This window comes from Macrobrachium rosenbergii, chromosome 46 (genome assembly GCF_040412425.1).
Source record: "Macrobrachium rosenbergii isolate ZJJX-2024 chromosome 46, ASM4041242v1, whole genome shotgun sequence".
Taxonomy (NCBI): Eukaryota; Metazoa; Arthropoda; class Malacostraca; order Decapoda; family Palaemonidae; genus Macrobrachium; species Macrobrachium rosenbergii.
Window position 1 is genome coordinate 943,517 of NC_089786.1, and position 26,806 is coordinate 970,322.

At 38.7% G+C, this 26,806-nt stretch overlaps 1 protein-coding gene across 2 annotated transcripts; it reads left to right on the forward strand.

Moving 5' to 3' along the window:
* The first annotated feature begins 15,594 nt into the window (after positions 1–15,594).
* LOC136830141 (uncharacterized) lies at positions 15,595–26,784 on the forward strand. Of its 2 annotated transcripts, none has more exons than XM_067089341.1 (5): positions 15,595–15,681; positions 19,159–19,323; positions 20,143–20,214; positions 22,096–22,221; positions 24,359–26,784. In XM_067089341.1, exons 1-5 carry the CDS (start codon positions 15,637–15,639, stop codon positions 26,612–26,614), a joined length of 2,664 nt encoding a protein of 887 aa, XP_066945442.1. In that variant the 5' UTR covers positions 15,595–15,636; the 3' UTR covers positions 26,615–26,784. The 2 variants fall into 2 exon arrangements, with proteins under 2 accessions (XP_066945442.1, XP_066945443.1); XM_067089342.1 differs by having other exon boundaries at positions 15,661–15,853.
* Positions 26,785–26,806: the final 22 nt, after the last annotated feature.

The window sequence follows — 26,806 nt, forward strand, 5'->3', positions numbered from 1 at the left end:
TCCACATCATCATCATCATCATCATAATCTAGTCCCGGATCCCCTGGCACTCCGCTACTTTCTCCCCAGGGGCTGGTGTGGCACTCGAATGCCACCGGGGCCAACTTGCCTCACATCCCCCTGGGAGCAGGAGAAAGTATCAGTCTTCTTTTTCTGGTGTTCCCTTTCTCTTATTCTTCAGTTATCGCTTTCTTTATTAGGCTTTCTCACGGGGAGAGAGAGAGAGAGAGAGAGAGATTAAGGGGTAGGAGGTTTGGGGGAAAATTAGTTGTTTTATTTTTATTCTATCTACTTTCTATCTCTCTCTCTCTCTCTCTTGTTCTTTACTCCTTGCTTTCTCTAGCTTCTCGTCTTCTACCTTCTTATTAGCCTTCTTCTTCTTCTTCTTCTTCTTCTTCTTCTTCTTCTTCTTCTTCTTCTTCTTATTATTATTATTATTATTATTATTATTATTATTATTATTATTATTATTATTATTATTATTATTTTTATTATTATTATTATTATTACTTTATTATTATTATTATTATTATTATTATTATTATTATTATTATTATTATTATTATTATTTGTTTTTCATTTATATAAATAAACATCGTTCGAAAAATGAGAGGAAAAGACGGGACAAAGTGCAATAGCACTTTAAGGTAGCATTACACCACCACTTTAGCGTCGATAGCACTTGCCGAGAAGTGCCCCCACTCTCTCTCTCTCTCTCTCTCTCTCTCTCTCTCTCTCTCTGTTTGTAGGTATTGTTTCAATCTATGTCTTCTCTCTCTCTCTCTCTCTCTCCAAAAATCTACACAGCACTGGATGACAACAAGGATAGGCCATCGTCCTTTCTCTCTCTCTTTCTCTCTCTCTGTAAGTACTGTTTTAGTCTATGACACCCTCTCTCTCTCTCTCTCTCTCTCTCTCTCTCTCTGTAGGTACTGTTTCAATTTATGTCCCCTTTCTCTCTCTCTGTCTCTCTGTCTCTCTCTCTCTCTCTCTCTCTCCCCAAAAATCCATACAGCACTGGATGACAAGGATAGGTCATCGTCCTCTCTCTCTCTCTCTCTCTCTCTCTCTCTCTCTCTCTCTCTCTCTCTCTGTAGGTATTGTTTCTCTCTCTATGTCTCTCTCTCTCTCTCTCTGTAGGTACTGTTTCAATCTATGTCCCCCTTCCCCTCTCTCTCTCTCTCTCTCTCTCTCTCTCTCTAAAAATCCATACAGCACTGGATGACAACAAGGATAGGTCATCGTCCTCTCTCTCTCTCTCTCTCTCTCTCTCTCTCTCTCTCTCTCTCTCTCTCTCTCTCTCTTTCTCTCCTTGTCACTCTAAGTTCCTTAACCTACCATCTCAACAGAAACAAAACAATGCCCTGTTATAAACCTTCTTCCCCTGAACCCCTTCTCTGAAGATACCCTGCCCTCCCAGGGGAGAAAGAAATTCAGGGCAGTGGGTATCATTGTTTAGGAACGTGTGTCGCGCTTTGCTGGTTGCATCTGTCCATGGACAGCCCAATGGGGCTTCTCTGACGGCTCGAGGGCCACGAGGAAGAGGCGCTTGAGATCTGGGATAAGGGTCTTCGCTATGGAGGGCACCAGAGGCGCGCATGCGTGCATGGGAACCTAAAGGCCCCCTTCGTGCGAGTCATTGTTGTCTCGGGTTGGTCGTGTACGCAGTAAGCCTTCGTGTCATCGCTCGTTTGCGGTTTCAAATGCTTGGACCCCGAGAGGAAATGGGCCTATTTAGGGGCCGAAATACGGTGACAACGGGACGTATTTTGAACCCCGAGAGGAAATGAGCCTATTTAGAGGTCGAAATACGGTGACAACGGGACGTATTTTAAACCCCGAGAGGAAATGAGCCTATTTAGAGGTCGAAATACGGTGACAACGGGACGTATTTTGAACCCCGAGAGACAATGAGCCTATTTAGAGGTCGAAATACGGTGACAACGGGACGTATTTTAAACCCCGAGAGGAAATGAGCCTATTTAGAGGTCGAAATACGGTGACAAAGGGACGTATTTTGAACCCCGAGAGAAATGAGCCTATTTAGAGGTCGAAATACGGAGACAACGGGACGTATTTTGAACCCCGAGAGGAAATGAGCCTATTGAGAGGTCGAAATACGGTGACAACGGGACGTATTTTGAACCCCGAGAGGAAATGAGCCTATTTAGAGGTCGAAATACGGTGACAACGGGACGTATTTTAAACCCCGAGAGGAAATGAGCCTATTTAGGGGCCGAAATACGGTGACAACGGGACGTATTTTGAACCCCGAGAGAATATGAGCCTATTTAGAGGTCGAAATACGGTGACAACGGGACGTATTTTAAACCACGAGAGGAAATGAGCCTATTTAGAGGTCGAAATACGGTGACAACGGGACGTATTTTAAACCCCGAGAGGAAATGAGCCTATTTAGAGGTCAAAATACGGTGACAACGGGACGTATTTTGAACCCCGAGAGGAAATGAACCTATCTAGAGGCCGAAATACGGTGGCAAAGGGAGGTATTTTGAACCCCTGGAGAGGAAATGAACCGGAACAGGAAATCTAGAGGCCGAAATGTCTCTTAAATAATCAGACCCACCTCAAATCATCGCTTGTTTGCGGTTTCGTATTTTGAACCCCGAGAGGAAATGAACCTATTTAGGGGCCGAAATACGGTGACAACGGGACGTTTTATGAACTGAGATGCTGGAGAAGAAGGCTCATATGTCAGTCAAAAGCGAAATAGGACGTCTGACCACTTTCGTCGGGCTTAAAAGTCTTTTAAAATAGTCAGACCCACCACAAAACATAGCTCCCAAAACCCCCAAAATAAAGAGAAAACTGGGCCTATTCTGAACCGAAATACGGGAAAATAAAGCCCGTGAGTTGATGATAAAAGAAATGGAAGCAAGCACGGCCACTTTCGTGGCACTGAAAGTAAAATAAAAAAAAAGAAGAAAAATGCGGCCAACCTCAAGTCAGAGCTCACCAAAACAATGACGCAACCCGACGATCTCTTCCACACGTCTCTGGCGGATTCTTCTTCTCTCTGATTTATGCAGAATGGCGGTCCGATGCTGTCTCCGCGTCGGAGGGCCCCTGTCACCAGTGACCGAAATATGTCAAAAAAGACCCTGGGACCTATAAATAGGAAGCCCCGAGGTCGACGAACTGCCGGAGTCCTGCGCAGGAAACAAGTCAAAAGTGCGCCGAAGTTTCTTCGGAGCAATCGAGTTTTCTGCGCTGCGTGTAATCAAGGCCACCGAAAATAGATCTATCTTTTGGTGGTCTCGGTTTATTGCTGTATGAGCCGCGGCCCATGAATCTTTAACCACGGTCCGGTAGTGGCTTGGCCTGTATCGTTGCCAGAAGCATAATTATGGCTAACTTTAACCTTAAATAAAATAAAAACCACTGAGGCTAGAGGGCTGCAATTTGGTGTGGAAGGTGATTGGAGGGTGGATGATCAACATACCAATTTGCAGCCCTCTAGCCTCAGTAGTTTTTGAGATCTGAGGGCGGACAGAAGAAGTGACTGGATTGTGATTTTTAGGAATGACGGAGATTAGGAGAGGATTGAGGTGGATGGTCCCGATGCCAGCAAGGGACGTTACGTACCGTCCCGAAGCGTACTCATACAGGACCAAATGATTCTGTCTGTATTGCGTTTAGAGTTACACACGAGGAATAAATATTTGAACAAGTTGTACTGATTATTTAAATTACACAACTGTCCAGCTGAATGGAGAAAGTCACACACACACATAAATATATATATATATATATATATATATATATATATATATATATATATATATATATATATATATATATATATATATATATATATATATATATATATATATATATATATATATATATATATATATATATATATATATATATATATATATATATATATATATATATATATATATATATATATATATATATATATATATATATATATATATATATATATATATATACAGTATATATGTATACATTATATATATACAGTATATATATATATATATATATATTATACAATCATTTATCATTTACACACGTCCAAACATACGAAATATACACCATAAATAAGAAAATAACAAAAAAGAACCAATAAAAAAGTGAAATATTCAAGCTTAAATATACAACAAAAACAAAAAAATATACAAAATATCCTCTGAAGGATTTCCACTTTCGTAGGACACAAGAGGTCCTGTAGGAACTGTGAGTCCGGTGACCGCCTACAGAGCGTCTTGCGTGGCAGACTGTAAGCAGTGCTCGTTCATTTCAAGTTTCGCTTTTGATTTAAGAACGGTGAGTTTGTTAAAGCAAGAAATAATAATAATAATAATAATAATAATAATAATAATAATAATAATAATAATAATAATAATAATAATAATAATAAAAGTAGGAGATATATGTTTCACTAAATAATAATAATAATAATAATAATAATAATAATAATAATAATAATAATAATAATAATAATAATAATAATAATGTGAAGGTGTGGGTCGATTTGGGTATGTCAGTCGACTGGGCGTTGGCACGAAGGTGAAATACCCAGGGGTCGAGTACCGGGATCGAATACCCCTTCCACCTCTCCCCCCGTTCCTCCTCTCCCTCCCCCCCCCACAATAATAAAGGCTGAATGGTAATTCTTATAAAAACAAGTAAAATATGCGTCGAAGTTTCTTCGGCGTAATCGAGTTTTCTGTACAGCCGCTACAGCGTATAATCAACGCCACCGAAAACAGATCTATCTATCGGTGGTCTCGGTATAATGCTGTATGAGCCGCGGCCCATGAAAGTTTAACCACTGGCCGGTGGTGACCTATCCTATATCGTTGTCAGAAGCACGATCATGGCTAACTTTAACCTAAAATAAAATAAAAAACTGCTGAGGCTAGAGGGCTGCAATTTGGTATGTTTGATGATTGGAGGGTGGGTGATCAACATACCAATTTGCAGCCCTCTAGCCTCTGTAGTTTTTAAGATCTGATGGCGGACAGAAAAAGTGCGGACGAGATTTTATCTAATTTTTTAGGTTTTGATTTTGAATTTAGATAATGGCTCTTATGGAATACGTCGATAAGAACCTGAATAAAAGGAGTTTGTGATATGAAGTGAATTCACAAAATGTAAAATAGAGAATAATTCTAATTTTTTTTTTAGACCAAAGGGAAAACAGAAGAAGAAAGAGACTTCAAAAGTCAGGCAGGACCATTTTTTCTGTCCTCACTTTTCTTTCCGCCCTCAGATCTTAAAAACTACTGAGGCTGGAGGGCTGCAAATTGGTATGTTGATCATCCACCCTCCAATCATCAAGCATACCAAATTGCAGCCCTCTAGCCTTAGTAGTTTTTATTTTATTTAAGGTTAAAGTTATCCATAATCGTGCGTCGGGCAACGATATAAGCCAGGCAACCGCCGGGCCATGGTTAAAGTGTTATGGGCCGCGGCTCATCCAGCATCATACCGAGACCACCGAAAGATAGATCTATTTTCAGTGGCCTTGATTATACGCTGTAGCGGCTGTACAGAAAACTCGATTGCGCCGAAGAAACTTCGGCGCATTTTTTCCTCGTTCAGTTTTTTGACCAACACGAGGTTTTAAAAAGTATAATTTCCGCGAAACCTGAAAGAGATCCTTCATGAGAGAGAGAGAGAGAGAGAAAGAGAGAGAGAGAGAGAGAGAGAGAGAGAGAGAGAGAGAGAGAGAAAGCATTACTCTCGGTAGTGACCGGGATGAGTTCACGGAAATCGTATAAAAAAAAAAAAGAGTAAGCTTTTGTGGTGTTAGAAAACGCGTCTTTAAAATTGGCAATTTTTGGGGCAGGGCTGCGAGATAGCCGGTCAGCTAGGTGTGGGGGCGGGGGTGGATTGGTGTTTTGGGGGGCGGTGTTCGGGTGTCACTCAACAGGTTGTGGGGAGTGGGGAGAAGGGGAGGGAGACCAGGGGGGCCTATTCGGAGGTGGTTGTAGGTGGAGCGACAGTAACCAGGAGTGGTCGTACTTGTACAAGGACGCAACAGGAACCGAACCGGATGCCATTGAAGGCGGGGGGCGGAGGGGTTGGGGGAGGGTCCTACTCCTCCTCCTCCTCCTCCTCCTCCTCCTCCTCCTCGTTGCTGCTGCTAAGAAGTTCTGCAAAAGGCGCTTTCCTTCCGACGGCTCTGAGGAGTCACTCGCATACCTCCGCACTTTCACCAGGACTTGCTCTCTCTCTCTCTCTCTCTCTCTCTCTCTCTCTCTCTCTCTCTCTCTCTCCATTGAGTCTCTTTCAGGTATCTGTATTTTCTTTTTTTTCGGCATTCATTCCGTCAAGTTTCTTAGATTTTCTCTATCATTTTCATTTGCTGATGATCTATCCCTCTTATTTCTCTCTCTCTCTCTCTCTCTCTCTCTCTCTCTCTCTCTCTCTCTCTCTCTCTCTCTCTCTCTCCATTCAGTCTTTTTCAGGTATCTGTTCTTCCCTTTTTTTTGGCATTCATTTCATCCAATTTCTTGGCTTTTCTCTATCATTTTCATTTGCTGATGATCTCTCTCTCTCTCTCTCTCTCTCTCTCTCTCTCTCTCTCTCTCCATTTAGTGCTTTTCAGGTCAGGCATCTGTACTTTCTTTTTTGGCATTCATTTCATCCATTTTCTTTCGTTTCTCCTCTCTTATATTTTCTAATTGCTCTTTCTTTATTGGCTCTTCTCTCTCTCTCTCTCATCCGCGTTTGCTGAAGATCTGTCCATTTTATTTCTCTCTCTCTCTCTCTCTCTCTCTCTCTCTCTCTCTCTCTCCATGGGAAGCTGCTGTGATGATGATGGAGAGGTTTGTGTCTCGATCTTCCAGAGTTACTATGGGCGTGTGTGGGCGTGCGTGGGCGTGTGGGTTAACCCCGAATTTCCATTTGGGAATTGTATCAACATGACTGAATTGGGATTAGATCAGGCTAGGCAGAATTGGAAATTGGATGAAGGAAAGATTATTGATTGCTTGATATGCTCTGGCGCAGCAAATGGAGACAGGGTGTCTCAGAATGCTTCTCGCAGAGATAAAAAGAAGAGAGAGAGAGAGAGAGAGAGAGAGAGAGAGAGAGAGAGAGAGAGAGAGAGAGAGAAAATAAGAATTGTTGCATAAACATCAGCTGTGCAGAGAATGTGCAATGTATATATATATATAATATATATATATATATATATATATATATATATATATATATATATATATATATATATATATATATGTATGTATGTATGTATGTATGTGTATGTATGTGTGTGTATGTATGTGCATGTGATAATAATATTAAAACAAACAACACGGATCCAGTATCAATTAACATAACAAGACCGCACGAGAATCATAACAAACCTATACATCTTAGTAAAAGGAACGACAGAATCTCTTTCTAGTTGTCTGACTGTCTGTCTGTCTCTCTCACTCTCACTTTCTACCAGGATGTGTAGCAGGAGGCACAAGAAGAAGAAGAAGTAGAAGAAGAGGCATGTACGTACTTACGTACAAACATTCTTGGCTTCTTTAACATGTTTTTGCTGAAAAATTAGCCATGGCGTCAAAGCCTGTCTAACAAGGACGTCTATCTAGAGGGGGAAATGTCTAACGAGGGCTATTTAGAGGGCAACTGGCTAACGAGAATGTCTGTTCAGAGAATAAATGCCTAACTAGAACGTCTATTTAGAGAGCAACTGTCTAACCAGGAAGTCTATTCAGGGAACAACTGTCAAACCAGAAAGTCTGCTCAGAGAGCAACTGTCTAACCATAAAATCTATTTAGAGAGCAACTGTCTAACCAGATCACCTATTTAGAGAGCAACTGTCTAACCATAAGTTCTATTTAGAGAGCAACTGTCTAACCAGATCACCTATTTAGAGAGCAACTGTCTAACCAGATCATCTATATAGAGAGTAACTGTCTGACTAGAAAGCCTATTTAGAGAGCAACTGTCTAACCAGAAGGTCTATCTAGAGAGCAACTGTCTAACCAAAAAATCTATTTAGAGAGCAACTGTTTAACCAGAAAGTCTATTTAGAGAGCAACTGTCTAACCAGAAAGTCTATTTAGAGAGTAACTTTTAATTATTTATTTTCATATATATATTTTATTTTTATTTAGTTTAAATTATATTTTTACTTATATTTATTTATATATCTTAATTTCTTTTTTTTTTTTATTTTCTAACCAGATAATCCATTCGGGGAGCAACTGTCTAACTAGAAACTCTTTTTAGAGAGTAACTGTCTAGCCAGAAAGTCTATCTAGAGAGCAACTGGCTAACCAGGAAGTCTATCTAGAGAGCAACTGTCTAACCTGAGAATCTATTTAGAGAGCAACTGTCTAACCAGAAGATCTATTTAGAGAGCAACTGTCTAACCAAAAGATCTACTCAGGGAGCAACTGTCTAAACAGAACTTCTATTTAGAGAGCAACTGTCTAACCAGAATGCCTATTTAGAGAGAGAGAGAGAGAGAGAGAGAGAGAGAGATGAGAGGATTATAATATCTGCTCGTTGTTGCGGGGGAAAAAATAAAGCATGGAGAGAGAGAGAGAGAGAGAGAGAGAGAGAGAGAGAGAGAGAGAGAGAGAGAGAGAGAGAGAGAGAGTACCAAAAAAAAAAAATGTATATTTTGTCTCGGTTCAATCGCTGGGTACTGCTGCATGTCTGTAGTCCCTAACCACCTCCTCCTCCTCTCTCCGTCTTTATTCATCTTCTTCTTCTTCTTCTTCCAGTGAAAGCGATGGAAGAGAGCTGTGGGGAGGTCCGGGTTCGTCGAACTACGAGAGAGAGAGAGAGAGAGAGAGAGAGAGAGAGAGAGAGAGAGAGAGAGAGAGAGACAGAGACAGAGAAAGGAGGAAGGTTCTTCAAAGAGCAACTCTAACCAGGGAACGTGTGTATGCTTCATTTTGACCAATAGATGGCAGGACACCACGCCCCCCCCACCCCAATCTCCCCTCTCCCCCAAAATCACTTTCTACCTCAGGACCATATCTCAGGGATTCGTTGAGCCGTCCTGTCCTCTCGCTTGTTAGCTGCTACTTTTTCTAGTAGCAACGGTGGATCTAGTAGTGGCACATGGGGAAGAATTCCCTGGTAGCTGATTGGTTGAGATTTAAATGGTGTTCCCTAGTAGCTGATTGGTTGAGATTTAAACAGTGTCTGTATCTGAACTAGTGACTAATAACTTAATTTTTCTAGTAGCAGTATCTAGTAGCATCAGGGAAAGAATTCCCTAGTAGCTGATTGGTTGAGATTTAAACTCTGTATCTGAACTAGTGACTAATAACTTTATTTTTCTAGTAGCAGTATCTAGTAGCATCAGGGAAAGAATTCCCTAGTAGCTGATTGGTTGAGATTTAAACAGTGGCTGTATTTGAACTAGTGACTAATTACTTAATTTTTCTAGTAGCAGTATCTAGTAGCATCAGGAAAGAATTCAGTAGCTGATTGGTTGAGATTTAAACTCTGTATCTGAACTAGTGACTAATAACTTAATTTTTCTAGTAGTATGATTGTAGCTGATTGGTTGAGATTTAAACAGTGGCTGTATTTGAACTAGTGACTAATTACTTAATTTTTCTAGTAGCAGTATCTAGTAGCATCAGGGAAAGAATTCCCTAGTAGCTGATTGGCTGAGATTTAAACAGTGGCTATGAGAAGTTCCTCTCTCCTGTATCTGAACTAGTGACTTGTCAAAGAATTCACTAGTTTTGAGATTTAAACTAGTAGCAGAAAGTCCCTCTATCTGAACTAGTGACAACTCAGTAGAAAGAATCCCTAGTAGCTGATTGAGTTTAAATAGGTGAGAAGGTCCATCTCCTGTAAACTATGTAAAGCTACTTTTCTAGTAGCAGAAAGTCTAGTAGCATCAGAGAAAGAATCCCCTAATAGCTGATTGGTGGTGAGAGGGTCCCGAAATATGCCCTTGTCATACCTTAAGTAGCTAGTAATATAGCTTCTTCGCTCTGTAGTATTAGTAGTAGAATTAGTAAGTAGTTTTAGTAGCTTATAAGTAGCAAGTCTTAGTAGGAAATGGAGGGAAAACAGAGGGAGAATCTAGTAGCACAGTTGCTAATGAGACAGAAAGTCGAGCAGTATTGAAGGTAAGTCATAGAATAAGGGAAGATTTTTGCATTCTTGACTTAATGGTCGAGACCACTGTATTGCAGTAGTCGTTATTAGTTACTAGTAACTAGTACTTATAACTGGTAACTAGTACTTGTAACTAGTACTTGTAACTAGTAACTAGTACTTGTAATAGTACTTATAACTGGTAACTAGTACTTGTAACTAGTAACTAGTACTTGTAACTAGTACTTATAACTGGTAACTAGTTCTTGTAACTAGTACTTGTAACTACTAACTAGTGCTTGTAACTAGTACTGCTAACTAGTACTAGTAACTAGTAGTGGTACAGAAAGAATAGTTATTCCAACGATATTAAAAGGTATAAGATATTTTAACCAGTCACTAGTACTTGTAACTAGTACCTGGTGGTGTAACAACTGCTAGTAGTGGAACAGAAATAATAGTTATTCCAACAATATTAAAAGGTATTAGACACCTTTAACTAGTCACTAGTAACTAGTACTGCTAACTAGTACCAGTAACTAGCAGCGGTACAGAAAGAGCACTCATTCCAGCAATGTTAAAAGGAATCAAACTTGCTGCGATGGAATAGGGGGGGGGGCAACTCACGGAAAAGGAATCTTGGAATCTTGGAATTTCCTCGGGGAGAATTCCAGAACGTCTTTGCATTCCCGTTTCTCTCTTGCTTTCATCTCAGTGACGTCAGTATTATGGATGCCCAGATACCCAAATTTAATGTAGGGGTAGATATAGGCCTATGTCATAAATGCATAGGAATTGGCTTTTTATAGGCCTATGCCAGTAACAACATTTTAGAAGAACAGCGTAACATAGCGGCGAAACAACTGTTACGTCTGTAACAACAACTATATCTAAAACAAAAAAAATTAACAGTTATGTAAACAACCTCGACTAAAACAACATTTTAAAACGAAGTGTAATATGGTAAACAACCGAATTGCAGTGAAACAACAGCAAATTCACTCGGAAACAGAAACAACCCACCACAACAACAATCATGCTCAAAACAAAACACAACCTGGGAAATGGTCATCACTGACAACCATAAGAAAACACAACCATGAAATAACCATAAGTCAAAATGCAACCAGGAAGTAACCACAAAAACAACCAGGAAGTAACCACAAGTCAAAACCATAACAACAAAACACAACCGGGAAATAACCAACAACACTCGAAACCGCAACATATCTGGATTACAACCTCTACAACCCAAACACTTCAAAATTTTTCCCTCTTTTATTTTTAGAAGTTCATCAAAATAAAAGGGAAAGTAATAAGAAGTTATTTGAAGATCCTGGTTCCTCGTAACGTTGGAACCACCACTTTCCAATCATCTAGGTATAATAATGACGAGCTAGTTTTCTTTTTTTTGGGGGGGGGGACGGGGAGAAGGGGGTCTTTTGGCGAGTAAAAAGCAAACATAAAAAATTTATAATAAACATCATAAAATATACAATTGAGAATAATTAATGTAGAAAGAAAGAGGAATTAAAAAAAATATACAAAAGTTTTTTCAAAACCTATGAACATACCATAAAGAATATAGGTAAAAATGTCGGTAATTAACGATAAATATTAAAAAAAATAATTAACATAGGCCTAAAAATATGATAAATCTGCTAAAAAATGGAATTTTAAAGTTGAAATGATAAGTAAAATAGAATTGGTGATATAATAATTAAAAATTATGAAATATCACTAAAAATATAGACTAAAAATCATCATTTATATAAACACGGAAAGAAGATTGGATATTGATATCAGTAACAATATAAATTAAGAAAAAAAAACCCTCATCTTTCCCGGCCCCCCCCCAAAAAAAACCCTCCTTTAGCCTACCACCTTTTCCAAAAAAATAATAATAGCAAAAAACCTCACAACTTTCTTTTAATAGCAACGAGAGGTTATTCAACCTTTGCCTAGAAGGCGTAGAGATGGACAAGTAGGTAGAAGGAGCCGTCGACACGGTTCTCCTGCCCCTCTCTCTCTCTCTCTCTCTCTCTCTCTCTCTTTCTCTTTCTCTGTCTGTGCGCTGTCTAAAGATATCCGGCATTCCACGCGGCTTTCGAATGCCCGGACACGGCTTCGGCTTCGGCATGTGAATGCGTGACTGCCCGGGAGCCATTCGCCCTGTTATATCAACGTCACGGAAGGTTTCGAACGCCTGATCACGACTTCGACTTAGCGAAAGAGATCGCGCGAATTTCGGGCGCCTGCGTTTGGTTGCGCAGACGGGTTGATCGAATGCAAAAATTTCGCATTTGACGCCTGAACGAAAATTACACGAGGTTGCAAATGATTCCTTGCTTATTTTAGCCTTTGTTTATAATTTTTTTTTTACTAGATATTGCGTTCGTTAATGGCAAATCTTCCCAAAAGAATCAACTTCGTCGGCGAAGGGATTCCGAGAGGTTGCAACTTCCAGGGAACGCCTTCAGAAACTCGCGTTTGCATTGCAGTTCTCCGCCAGCAGTTTTTGCGAAAAGGACGCGGCCAAGGTGCCGGCAAGGTCGTTGTTACCTTCGGAGGGCCACAGACTTGGTCGGGAGATGGGTGGGTTCGGTAGGGGGAGGGTGTAGCGGGTTCCCGGGGAGAAAGGTGACAGGACCAGAGGCGAGTTTTGCACCGGAGGAATTTCAGGAAGAAAGCTCCTTCTCCTTCGTGAAACAGGGAGGTGGTTGGTTAACAGAATAACTTTTGTAAACAATGAAACAGAGAAGAATGAAACGGACAAGAGAACTATAAAAGTGTGGATGGATAGAGTAAAAACATACATAAAACCTTACTCTGGAAAAAGGAAAAAAAAATAACAGAACTAAAACATTTTATATAAATCGCGAAAAGTCATGGAAATTTGCTCTGGAACAATGCTCATAAATCCTTATATATTTCATGCGATTTCTCAAGTCTGGATGTTTAACCTTACGTTTCATTTGTACCCCAACTGAAGCCACGCCCTTACCTTTGATTTTTTCTCCCTCAGTTTGAAAGTCTCTTTCGTTTTCTCCATTCATTTTTATTCTTCCGTTCCTTCATTTTTCTTTTAATTGCACCTTTGAGTCTGTCAGAACTTTCTTTCCATAACTTATGTTTATCTTACAAGGGACTCGATTCTTGCTGGTTTATCAGAGGAATTATTTCTTTATCACTTTCTCACAATCTGTTTCTCTCTTCGTCGATAACGTATCACAGATTCTTCTCTCTCTCGCGTACACACACACACACACACACACACACACACACACAGGCAGTTTTTCCCAAGACTGTTCACTTTCACGTCAGCCAACTTCTTCATGAAAAGAGTTTTCTAATTCTCCGTTCATCTAAAGGCTCTCGATTCTCGAAGTTTCTCGTGTGATTATTATTTCGTTCTGGTAATTCTTATATACTTCCAGCCTATCATCAGCGATTTCTCTTTATTTCTCTCATTTTTCATAAAATTAATGAACCATCTCCCAACTTCTTTTTTTTTTTTTTTTTCATCTAACTTGTATCGTATTCTGCATCTTCTCGTTTTCTTTCAACTATTGTTTCAGATTTTCCCGTATCTTTAATCTCTCATCTACGCTTCCGTTACCTTTCATTTTTATCCATTTTTGTTTGCGCTTTCACTTTTCCTTGTCTACGACGCTTACATCTTAAAGATCGCTGATTTCTTTGGACCATTTTATCATGCGTCACTTCTTTAATTACTTTTTAATCGTCGGATTTATGTAATCCACCGGACAATGTAATTCTCTCTGATTTTGTAATTCCAGGATCGTAAAGTGAATGGGGAGTTACTGAATAAACGAATATCGGTAAGAGGAAGATACCTCGATAAAAAGTCGGTATTTAAAAGATATTGTCAGTTTTTAAATAAAAAAAAACTAGCAAAAGAATGACGAAGTTTAGAAGCCGTTGCAGAGGCAATCTTTACGTCGAGGGGCTAAAATTCATAGATATGCAATATATAGATCAACTTATTTCTGGAGTTTTCCAGATGGTGCAAAATAGACCATACCCATTTATTTCAACTTATTAGCCATATTTTCCACAACATTATTGTAAAATATAAGTTCATGATAATAATTTATACTTGAATTACGCCTGACATAAGGTATTTTATAAAACATTTCGTTTGAAAGCTTTCAAATTCGCCCAAAGATCTTGTTATTTTTTCGTCTCAGAGATGGCGCAGATTGGACGATACTCATCCATTGCAATTTATAATCATGTTTTCTATAATTTTTTTATAGAATATAAGTTATAAATAAGCCTTAATACAAAAGTTATACTTAGAATGAACGCTTTTATAAAATTTTTATTGGAAATTAGTGAACTCTTTCGTCTAATCTACAACATGATATCGCAAAATGGACAATACTACAAAATATCAACTCATAACCTGTTTTCTACACCAATTTTATAAAATATAAAGCATAAATAAGGCTCTAAACGTAAATCATACTTAAAATAAGGGATTTTATAAAATATTTTATTGAAACCACGAATTTTATAACAGACAAAATAGACAATACCCATTAATATCACCTTATAACCATGTTTTAAACAACATTATTATAAAATTTAAGTTACAAATAAGCCTTTACACACAAACCATACTTAAAATAAGGGATTTTATTTAAAGATTTTATTGAAAATTAGTGAACTTTGGGGCACAGAATATACAATATCCATTAATTTCTCTTATAATCATGTTTTATACAGCATTATTATAAAATATAAGGCATAAATAAACCTTTACATATAAATACTACTTAAAATAAGGGATTTTATAAAAGAATTTGTTTGAAAATTAGTGAACTTTGTGGCCAAAATAGACAATACCCATCAATTTCACCTTATAGCCATGTTTTATACAGCATCACTATAAAATATAAGGTATAAAATAAGCCTTTACACACAAATCATACTTAAAATAAGGGATTTTATTAAAGATTTTATTGAAAATTCGTGAACTTTGGGGGGGCAAAGTAGACAATACCCATTACTTTCACCAAATAACCGTGATTTATACAGAATTATTATAAAAACAATGTATAAATAAACCTTTACATATCAATGCTACTTAAAATAAGGGATTTTTTTATTAAAGATTTTATGGAAACCATGAATTTTATAACAGAAAAATAGACAACACGCATTAATTTCACCAAATGACCGTGATTTATACAGAATTATTATAAAAACAATGTATAAATAAACCTTTACATATAAATGCTACTTAAAATAAGCGATTTTATTGAAGATTTTATCGAAACCATGAATTTTATAACAGAAAAATAGACAACACGCATTAATTTCACCAAATAATCTTGATTTATGCAGAATTATTATAAAAAAAATGTATAAATAAACATTTACATATAAATGCTACTTAAAATAAGGGATTTTATTAAAGATTTTATCGAAACCATGAATTTTATAACAGAATTTAATGAAAATCTGTGAATAAAATTACGCTTTCTACATCTTATCTCACATCTGTGGCAGCGTGACAAACCAAAACAATGTCTGAAAAGTCAGCCCTCGACAAGTTAATTTTGAATAATTTCGTGAGTAGACCCCTTACCTTGACCTTGTCTTCTTGTTGCGAGGTCACGACGGAAGCAGAGATAAGAAAATCATTAAATGATTGAGGTTTTGTCTTGAATAATGGCGGTTTTTTGTCTTAAAACAGAGGGTCTTTGGTGGGTCGGTCTGTGGAGATGGGTGCCTCGTGCTTAGGTATAGACGTATTTAATTATAATTAACTCGTAATTATAACCGTATTTTATGCCACCGTAATTAATTACGTTAATCTTATCTATATTTATGCCTTGACGAGAGTAACTAAGCTTTAAAGCTTGGTCTAAGGGCGCCAGGTTATTATAAGCTTAGGGTTTAACCGGGTGCCATTGTAGCCTAGACGTATTTAATTACAGTTAACTCGTAATTATAACCGTATTTTAGGCCGCCGTAATTAATTACATTAATATTTCCATATTTTTTTACCAGGATATCTAAGCTTGAAAGCTTAGCCTAAGGTCGCTAGGTTATTATAGGCCTAGGATTTGCCGTACCCTATAGGCCTATTGGATGGCCAATCGTAGACGATTTCTGGGGGAAGATTGAAAGAAAATTGATAATTGTAGCTTTTTCTTATTTCTTTTGTTTGTTTTGTTGATTATTCAGGCTTAGAAATGTTACGAAAAGCTGTAGGCCTAGTCCTAGACTCCTTCCATAGGCCTAGGCTAGACCTAGGTCTAGATCTATGTCATCTTTTGGAAAGACCCTAAATTTGCCAGGATTTCTAACTGCGTTACGTACAAATGCCAACGATAGCCTGGGTCTACCCTGTGTCATCATTTCTGCTCTTTCAAAGGCGCTTGGTGTGGCCTAGGGTAGGCCTAGGCTATCGAAAATAGCCTAGCTTATGCCTATATGAAATAGGCTAGGTTAGGTTAAATTGCAGGGTATAACTGAAGACTACTACTGCATTCATTTGGTTCGGTAATTAGCCTAGGTTATCGGGTTAGCGAAAATTGGGCCCCTTGTTCAGTACTGTCCCCTTGTGGGGGATGAACGTAAAAAGATCAATGAAAGACTAAATATCGGAAATACAAACAAAAGGCACAAATATTAACAAAAATGTAAGTTAAAAGGCGGTAAACTTTACCGTCGACGACTGACGGGAACCAGACTGCGGTAGTAGTCTTCAGTTTTACAGTGAGTAGGCATACTAAGGATTTACAAAGATTTTTTTCTGTTTCGAATATATCGGGTTTACCGACAGGTTTTATAGCCGAGGCCTATGCTATAGAACACAGCGACTGGTTGGTCTGCGAGCTTATCCGAGACATTTAGAATTATCTAATGTAATAGAAGACCACTACCGCGGCCTCGTTCCCACCAGTCGGCGACCTTAGTGTTTACCACCTCTTGCGCTGTCCTCATTCCTGCCAGTCGGCGACTGTAACATTTACCGCCATTTGCTGATGTTTTTGTTTATTTTTATGCCATTTGTTTGTATATATCACATTTACAGTCTTTTGTGTATGTTTATGCATTTATCCCTAAGGGGCTGGTACTAAACACAGTGTCCGTTTTGCACATGAACTGGTAGTTGCCGAACTAGAGGGCCGTGGTAGTAATCTTCCATTTTATCCTCAGCTTGAAGTGCTGAATGACCTCGTAGGTCCCAGCACTTAGCCTTTGGCCTAAATTTTGTATTTCTCTATCCTCAGCTTGAGGATTGATCATTTTAGACGGTCTTCTTGCTAACCGAGTTGAATGGACGCCATCTGCGGACTGATCTTTAGCAAACTTGCGTGAATTCATTTGAACCACATGATTTTTAGGTCTGGTCTTTCACTTCGGTTACGCAAGCTATCTGACTAGCATAATCGAAAGCAATGACATAGCCAAGATATTTTCAAATATTCTAGGGTATCCATGTTTTTTATGTAAATTGAAATTGCCAGGTGTACGACTATATTTCATTTGCCTAGGCTATCATTAATGCATTCATTTTGGTTAATAAAACGGCTTAGGACATGGTCTGGTAGGTGCATGTGCTTGGTTCAGTTTGAAAAACCCATGATCCGTTTTGAAAAACCCTCGATCCGTTCATCCACCAGTTCGAAGTCATGACCGATATGTATTTGAAGAGCTGTGAGACAGGACAATTGGCGTTTATATTGATGAAAATAGGAAAATATTGAGTCACAGTAGAATGATTGAATCCCCAGAATATTTTGAATTTATTAGGTAAGCTGATAGGGTACACATCAGAATAGTTGCGTGTGTGTTCTGGTATACATAATGTGACCTTAGGGAGGAGTGTGGCCAAAGCGAACAACCCCCTACCCCCATGGGAGGTGTCTGGGTATGATGCTCTAGGATAGTTGGGATAAAGGAAGGTTAGGTTAGGTTAGGATGCATCCCTGTTGCAATATGCCTTTGATCTGATTTTCAGCAGGGTGTGATCTGGGGAAACAGGCCTAACATGAGCAACTTCTGCATTTTTACCTGACCATGTACAGTAAGGGTGCTTTAGAAAACTGAACTCTTTTTGGATATGACGAGAGCATCGTTTTATGTAGATTTCTGTGAATAATAGTCTAGCCTAGCAGAGATGTTTGTTGGTTTGTATTTTAAAATCACTCGTGTTCTGAGTACGTTTTGATGCCCTGTTCAGTTATCGCTCTTCACGTCCGAACCATTTGTTGCAACGCACGATCTCGTATCATGTTTTTATGAATCTTTTTCTTTTGCACTTCATTAACCCTATTGTGTGTGTGCAGTGTTGCCACTTGCGTCGCTTCAGGAAATTTCTTTCTAATGTTGATATGTAGTTATTTTTTTATTCGTGTGTTATAACTTGTGCCCGTCTTTTCCCACAAATTTAAGAAACCAGGTAGCTTATGCAGTGACATAAAATGAGTTTTTTTGTTTTTGTTTTTGACGACGCTAATCTGTTTTGATTTTCAACAACACTTCCTTCTCAAATTTGTGAAATATTGTTTGTCTGATAGGTTTTGATGCGATTCTGACAAATTTTTGTATTCATTTGTGTTGTAAATACTTGTTTAACTCATTACAATCCCCCTCATATGTAACAGAAGTGGACCCATAGTCCTGAGTTAGGTGAGGAAAGTAAGGTCACTGTACAGTATAAATGTTTTTTACTTACTGTATTTTTTTTGTTCCCCCTCCAAAAAAAGACCCATGGTTCCCATAGTGCTTCCCTTTCCTCCAACCATGAAAAATCAGGTTCATAGATCACAAATTAAAATTGTGTTCTGAGTGCTCCCCTTTGCCACGAGCAAGTTCAGATTTTGTTCTGCGTGCCTGTTCTACAGAATAAATTACTGTATGTACAGTGAGTTGTGTTTTAGGATAAAAAACGAACTTAGGAAAAATTTGACATACAGTACAAACGGCCATCTGGAACGTAACTTGTTTGTAAGTAGGGTGGTGTCTGTAATGTAGGTTAGGTTTTAAGTAAAGAAAGTTTAGTTCGAGTGCCTTTAACTGTCTTCTGCTTCCAGATTGTGAAGAATCGCAATGCAGTGCGGAAGGGGAAAGCCCACATTGCCAACAAGCTGGTCAAGCGGTCACGAGAACTTCGCAAAGCAAAAGCGGACAGTGACCTGAAGAAGGACAAGAACTGCAGGAAAGCAGATAAATTGATAGAAGAGATCAGGATATTAAGGGTAAAAATATATGCTGAATTTCGTTGAATGTTTTATCAATACCTGTAACAGATCATTAGCCCAGTATAAAAAAACTTCAGGACAGATGTAAATTATGGTAATTGTAATTTATTGTGTTAGAATCTAGCTAATCTGGAGAAAAGAATGTAAGAAATACCCTTCTTAGTTTTCTGGAAAAGTTGTGCTGGCTTTGTTTGTCCGCCTGCACTTTATTCTGTCCGCACTTTTTCTGTCTGCACGTTTTCTGTCTGCCCTCAGATCTTAAAAACTACTGAGGCTAGAGGGCTGCCAATTGGTATGCTGATCATCCACCCTTCAATCATCACACATACCTAATTGCAGTCATGTAGCCTCAGTAGTGTTTGATTTAAGGTTAAAGTTAGGCATAATCATGCTTCTGGCAACAATATAGGATAGGCTGTGGTTAAAGTTTCATGGGTCGCGACTCATACAGTATTATACCAAGACCACCGAAAGATAGATCTATTTTCGGTGGCCTTGATTATACACTATAGCGACTGTACAGAAAACTTTTCTTCGGTGCATTTTTTACTCGTTTTTTTATTGATTTCGATCATGTACTGTATAAGAGCTCAGTAATAGTGATATTTAGCAGGGCAGGTTTTATAGAATAACTACTTAATGATATACTTTAATAATATCAATGTAAAATATACATCTGAATGCGATTGATATTTACATTGTAAAGTTTTGGCAAGACTTCAGATTTGCACATTTGTAAAGATGTAGTTTGCATGCCTAAGGCTCTTGAAATTTTTAAGTGGAAAAAGGAATTTCATCGCCGTTTTCATTTTGCAGAAATTTTACGACGATGACGTGATCAAATATGCTCTACTCAACAAGAAGACAATACTGGAGGTCAGCAATGATGTAAGTCTATGGTGTGTCACTATATTGTGACCGGAAATAGTGAGTAAAAAGCCACAGTAATGTAAATGAGAGACTGTATTTTTCAAAAATACAAAAACAGTTAAAAAAAAGGGGGAGCTTTCGACTGTTTGCACACCAGTTGAAAGCTTGCCTTTTTTTAACCATTTTTGTATGTTTGAAAAATACAGTCTCTCATTTACATTACTGTGGCTTTTTTTACTCAATGATGAAAGTAGTCTTGACATGGCTGTAAGTCCATAGCATCATTAGGAAATTGGAGTATCGTAAAAATCCTTTGTAATATATAACCTCCATGCATCTAAATTCAGACACAGAGTTATGTCTTTGGTTCAAAATGGGGAGGTGGATAATTACATACCAAAAAGATCTGGTCACTTATAGGGGTAACAGATTCTCTCTCTCTCTCCATCGTATGAAGCTTTGCTACATAATATTTAATATTGTACATGTACTCTGTGGGGTGGTGGTTAGCGTTGTCATTGCACCTCATGCAGTGCACTGTATGCATTACTTAGAGTTCTTTGGAATGTCCCTTTAACTCCTAGCTGCAACCCTTCTCATTCCTTTTACTGTACATCTGTTCATATTTTCTTTCTTCCATTTACTTTCTACCCTCTCGAGGTTTTCCTCCCTTTAAAACCTTTTTACTCTCAATATCCCTTTCAGCGCTGATTGACCTCACAGGTCCCATTCCTTGGCTGTAGGCCTAAATATTATATTCCAATCCATTTCAGTAAAGCAGATCTGTTGTATTTGTTAATGTAGGCCAGATTCCCAGCGGTTGTTATTTGACGTTCCTCGCTCACCCACCCTCCCAAATGTTCTAGCACTTTGGTGAGTTCTTCGTTGGAGGGGTGGATAGAGCTGTCACCTGGCACGCTGTTGGCCCAGCATTCGACTCTCCTACCGACTAATGAAGAATTAGAGAAATTTATTTCTGGCAATTGAAATTCATTTTTCGTCATAATGTGGTTCAGATCCCACAACAAGCTGTAGCTCCTGTTGCTAGGCAACCATTTGGTCCTTAGCCACGTAAAATAAATCTAATCCTTCGGGCCAGCCCTAGGAGAGCTGTTAATCAGCTCAGTGGTCTGGTTAAACTAAGATACACTTAACTTTTTTCTAGCACTTTGGTGGAGCCAGTGTCGTGCCTGGCGCAAAGAATAATGGGAATGCTAGTGAGGTATATTTTCTAGCCTGTTAGGTCCAGCCATTCTGCTGAGGCCAGTTCAGTGCATCCAGAGATTGTCTGGTCAACTATTAATCTGTTCTTTGTTTAAATTTTGGTGATGATTTTGGACTGTTGCTGATTAGTAAATGATTTGTCTCTTATTCTTAGAAGCAGTCTTGTTCTCGTAATGATGCTCTCTCTCATTTTCTGTTTCTAAATGAGTCATGGTTGTGCTAAGTTAGATATATAAGTAAAAGTGTTGAATATATGCAAACAAAAAAATAATGGTTGAAAGGTTAAGAGACTAGGAACTGCATCCTAAAAGACTTATGGTACAGTCAAGGGTTCAGTGTAGTGGTTGTGCAGTGTCCCTAATGTCAATCAAATATGGGGTCTCATCCTTTTGGGCAATGCTTAGTGTGTCTTCTAAGTATAACTTCACACCATAAAAATATTAATTTTCTAAAGCTTAATATTTTTTGTCATTTAGTTTTGATATTGAGATGTGTATCTTTTTACGTTATATGTTATTGAGCTTGTAAATGATTGATTATTGTTTTTTTTTTGTCTCTGTTCCATCAAAACTAGTACGTGCAGCAACTGTAGTATGTCACGTTTATAAAACCAGTTTTATTGCTTACATTACAATGTATAGTGTTCTGTTATTCTTGATATTTTTATCATTACAGGCCAACTCTACTCTAGAAGAACGAGCTCTGTGCCGCGTTGCAACCTACAAAACTGTTGCTCCAGAAATAGAGAAATTCCGGAGCCAGTATCCTGACTGGGAACAAAAAGTTCCGCAGTTATTAAAGGTATAGTCCTACTTTTTGTCTGTTTGCATTTTTTATGAGTCAGTGTTGAGAAGTCTGAATTTGACAAAATTATTTGCCCTGTTAATACTAAGGTTGTTTTGTTGTTGGCATGTTCTGTAACAAAAGCCTTAAACTAGGTTTGGTAAGAGAGAAGATGGAACCTTTGTGCAAATGAATGATTGAATATGAATGCTGAAACCCAAACCTTGACATTCAGTGAAACGCTGACAGTTTTTGAAAGGTGTAACAGGAGGAAAACCTCTCAGTTGCACTATGAAAAAACAATTGTCAGAGAGGGTGGAAAGTCAAATGGAAGAAAGAAAATATGTGAATGAAGATAAAATAAAGGGAATCTCCTGTAATGTGCTCCGTTAAGAATAATACACTTGGGGGACATAAAACCTTTATTTCAATATTATTGTACTCTTTATTAAACATAAGAGAAAATATCCAGTAGATACCAGTGTGAAAAGTAGTGTCAAGCAAAAATAATGAATAGTAAAAACAAGCCGACATTATTCATTACCACAACTAAATATTGGAAGACATAATACAGGGCTGATTATTTTCAGCTATATAATTTTTTTTTTAATGTTTTATGGTATTCACAATACGTACATGTTTATATAACCTAACAGTATTTCATGAGTGAATCATATTTTTGGGTAAAAGGCATCATTGTTTTGTGTGTTTTAAGATTTGTTGATGATCTGTCAAGGAGAGGTTAATTAGGCCGTAAGGTTTGGTGTTCATACAACAAATAAAGGTCATATTTTACATAATGCATTTTTTCTTCACTTTGTGAAGGGTTATGTCTGAGATGGTTATCTTGGAGGAAGAAGAATAGTGTGTGTCATCTCTCCAGTGTTTTGTTTTTTAATATATTGTGGAGGAGAATGTATGAGGTTTGATACTGAACAACTAATTTGATGCCTCAATCTCCCTGGACATGTGTCTTGGTGTTAGTACAGTATTGTATACAGTTAGATCTTTGCTTTTTGTAATTCCCTTTACCTCCTCTATACTTCTTCCTAATGAATACCATATTCTTTGGAAGCTTGAATTCCAAGTCAATGACCCTTGTGGTTTCATCAAATGAATAATATAATAGTAATAATACTGGTCGTGATTTATATTTAGGATACTTGGCTGGCACTGACATTAAGTAGAGGCATATTGACAGATAAAGTATACACGTTATTGGAACACTGTCAAGTGAGTGATTCTTTGGCTACAAGTAAAGCTGACATAGCACTTTGCCAAATTCTGTTATTGTGACATTATACAGCCTTAGATGTCAATAATTTACAAACGATTTTACGAATTCAGTCATGCTAATCTTCAGTGAATGTAATTTAGGATTATTCTTTATTACCCATAAGCTTCCGTTGCCAGTAAGTGCCGCACACCAGTGCACCTCTTATGGTGCACTGTAGGCACTATTAAATGGGTGTACAGCATGCGTTTGACCCCCAGCTGCATTCACTGTTTAGCCTGTTACTTTACCTCCATTCCAGCCTCCTTTCTTCAGTCTTGCTGTAGCCTAAATTTAATAAATCAGTTACCCTAAAATTGCTCTGGTCCTTTCATAATTAATGACACGCATTTGGAGGTTACAGACTAGTTTGTAAGCAAAGCATAAATTAAGTCATAGCCTTAACCTTGATAATGCAGGTGATGATATACCCATTCCTTTATTGCTATTGAATATTTTCTGCATGGGCTCCCTATGCTAAAAACTCCCCAGGTAACATTTTATAATCCCTATGATAAGAACTCCCCAGGTAACATTTTATAATCATGATGGCAGATGTTCGAAACGTACTCAGTGCCTTTTTACTGACACTCTTATACAGATTTCCAAATTGCAGTGGACTCTTTGTACTGACACCCTTATATACACAGATGTTTCAGTCGTACTTGAATTCTTTGTACCGACACCTCATTGGCACCAAAGTTTTAGGATTGTTTTGATCGTAAAGTACTCTTAAGAATACGAAACAATTTCCTGTCTAGCTGTCAGCTAGACTTTTGTTATCATTAAGTTTTTTGCTGAATTGGCACGATACGATTAAGAGACTGCATTGTCTGATTCCGTACCTGTAAGTGAACGTTAATTTTGTTTGATCTTCCCCAGACGATGGGTCTCCAGTACCGAAAGAAAAGGCTGAAGAAGCTCGACGTGCAGGGGAGAAAAGAGACCTTTTTGGAGAAAGAACACCACAGCACCTGCGTCCTCCAGCAGCTCACGGACCTCGAAGTGGACCGCCGACTTCTGGCCAAAGCCAGTAGCTTGATGAAGGAATCCAAGGAAGAGGAAGAAGGTGATGACGCAGAAAGCCGCAGCAAAAGTAAGAGAAAGGATCGTGGCCAGGATGGCTCTGAAGAAAGTACCGAGCAGACTCCAAAAAAGAAACAGAAGAGAGGTGATAAAAATCTTTCAAAGAAAAATGCAAAGAAACAGGTTACCGAGAACAGAAATACGAGCTTGGAAAGTGAAACTGACAGGACTGGCAGTTTGGAGAGTAAGGGTGATAATGAAATGGAAAGTAATCTTGAAGAAAAAGAAAGTGTTACGCTGGATGAAGCAAATTTGCACAATTCCTCACGTGGGATAAAAAGAAAAATGAAGATGCCAGAAAATGTATCTGAAGACGAGGGTATTTCTGGAGATAACAGTAGCAGTGAAGAGGAAGAGGAGGAACAGAGTACAGGTGGTGGTTTTACAAAGGAGGAAATTGAGAAGCCTGATCACGGAGAAGGCTCCGACTCAGAAGAGAGCAGTGCTGGCGAAGATGACGGCTCAGATGAAGATGATGTCTCGGGCGAAGAAGACATGGCATGTAAAAGTAGCTCAGATGAAGAAGAAGATGAAGATGATGATGATGATGATTTTGATGAAGATGCTTCCAGTAATGATGGGTCAGAGGGCAGCGAAGAATCTGACGCAGATGTTTCTGAAAATGAAAGTGAAGGTGGTGAATTGTTGTCTAAAAAGTGTGAAGTAAGGACAGATAAAGGAGGTCAAGTTAGTTTATTTGCTAAAAAGAAAGAAAAATCTGAGAATAAAACAAAATCTGTAAATCTTAGTGGCAAATTTGCACAGGGGAAAAAGCTGAAAGGCAAAAAACTCAAGCAAACAGTAACTGATGATGAGGGAAGTGAAGTGTCTGATGTCGAAGGGAGTGTCGATTTTGACAGCGAAGGCAGTGTAGTTGATGAAAATTATGTCGGTGAGGAGGTAACTAGTATTTGGGATGAATTCAAAGTGAAGGGCAAAGGTAAAAAAGCCAGTAAAAGTTCAAATCCTCTTCTAGATACTAAAGATAAGTTTTCAGATGGTGGCATCATCAAAAGCAAGGGTACTGTTGAGATAAGACGCTTGAACCTCACCGATCAGAAAAGCGTTGTTGAGTTGCTGGAGACGAACAAGGGGGAAGCCTCGTCTGCCTCGGAAGACGAAGACTTCTTCGTCCGTGGACCCGTCACGAAAAAACGGAAGAAATCCATGAAAAGTGTCGATGATGAAATAGATGGTGAGGCGAATAATAACGAAGACAATAATGAAGGTGGGGAGGCGGGAGATAGCGATGGCGCCGTTGAAAGTGATTCTGATGCTAGGGAACACTACATTGATAACAACTTCAAGAAGATCTGGGGAAAAGGAATGGAGGAAACCATCAAAGTAGCTCGAGGGAGGAGAGGCATGTCTGGAAGAGGTAGGGGAGGAGGAGGAGGAGGAGGATGGGGAAGGGATTTTGATGGTCAGTCATGGGGAAGAGGAGGCTTTGAAGGGAGCAGAGGGAGAGGTTTTGGTGGTGGCAGAGGGCGTGCCTTTGGCAGAGACAACCCTAATTTCCTTCCAGTTGGAAGTAAATTGCCGATGGACCAAGGGTTCGGTGCTAATAAAAGCAATGGAGAGAGTCAGATGTCATTCAATTCGAGACCTGGGAATCGCTTTAAGCAGTTTTCAGACGATGAAAGATTTGAAACCGGCAATAGGGGCCATTCTCGCGACAGATTTGCACGAGGAGGAAGAGGGAGAGGGAGAGGAAGAGGAAGAGATGAGAATGGCAGACCAGGCGAAAGATTTGAAACAGGCAACAGGGGCCATTCACACGACAGATTCGCATGGGGAGGCAGGGGGAGAGGAAGAGACGAGAGGGGTCGACCAGGAGCGAGAAGAGGAAGATTTGAAAGTGAAAGATCTCGCAACCCAAATTTGGCACCGGTAACGGGATCCAGGGACGATAAATTTAGCCCTGGTCAAAGAGGAGCCTCTCATAGTTCACTGCTTCATCCGTCTTGGCTTGCCAAACAAAAAGAGAAAGAAATGGCTTCGTCCATCTATACGTTCAAAGGTCAGGTGAAAAAATTTGATCTAGATGACTAGGAAGGGCATACCAGATAGTTTGAGTGTGGTCAAAGTGAAGTGAACCATTAAGAAAGCAGGGTTCGTTTGTGTGTTATGTTACAGAATATGTAAAGATATTATGCGTTGATAAAAAAAAACACTTGTTTATAGTGTATATTTTGTTGTAATAAATATCTGTAATTTAAAAAGTGCTTTTATCTTGCATATAAT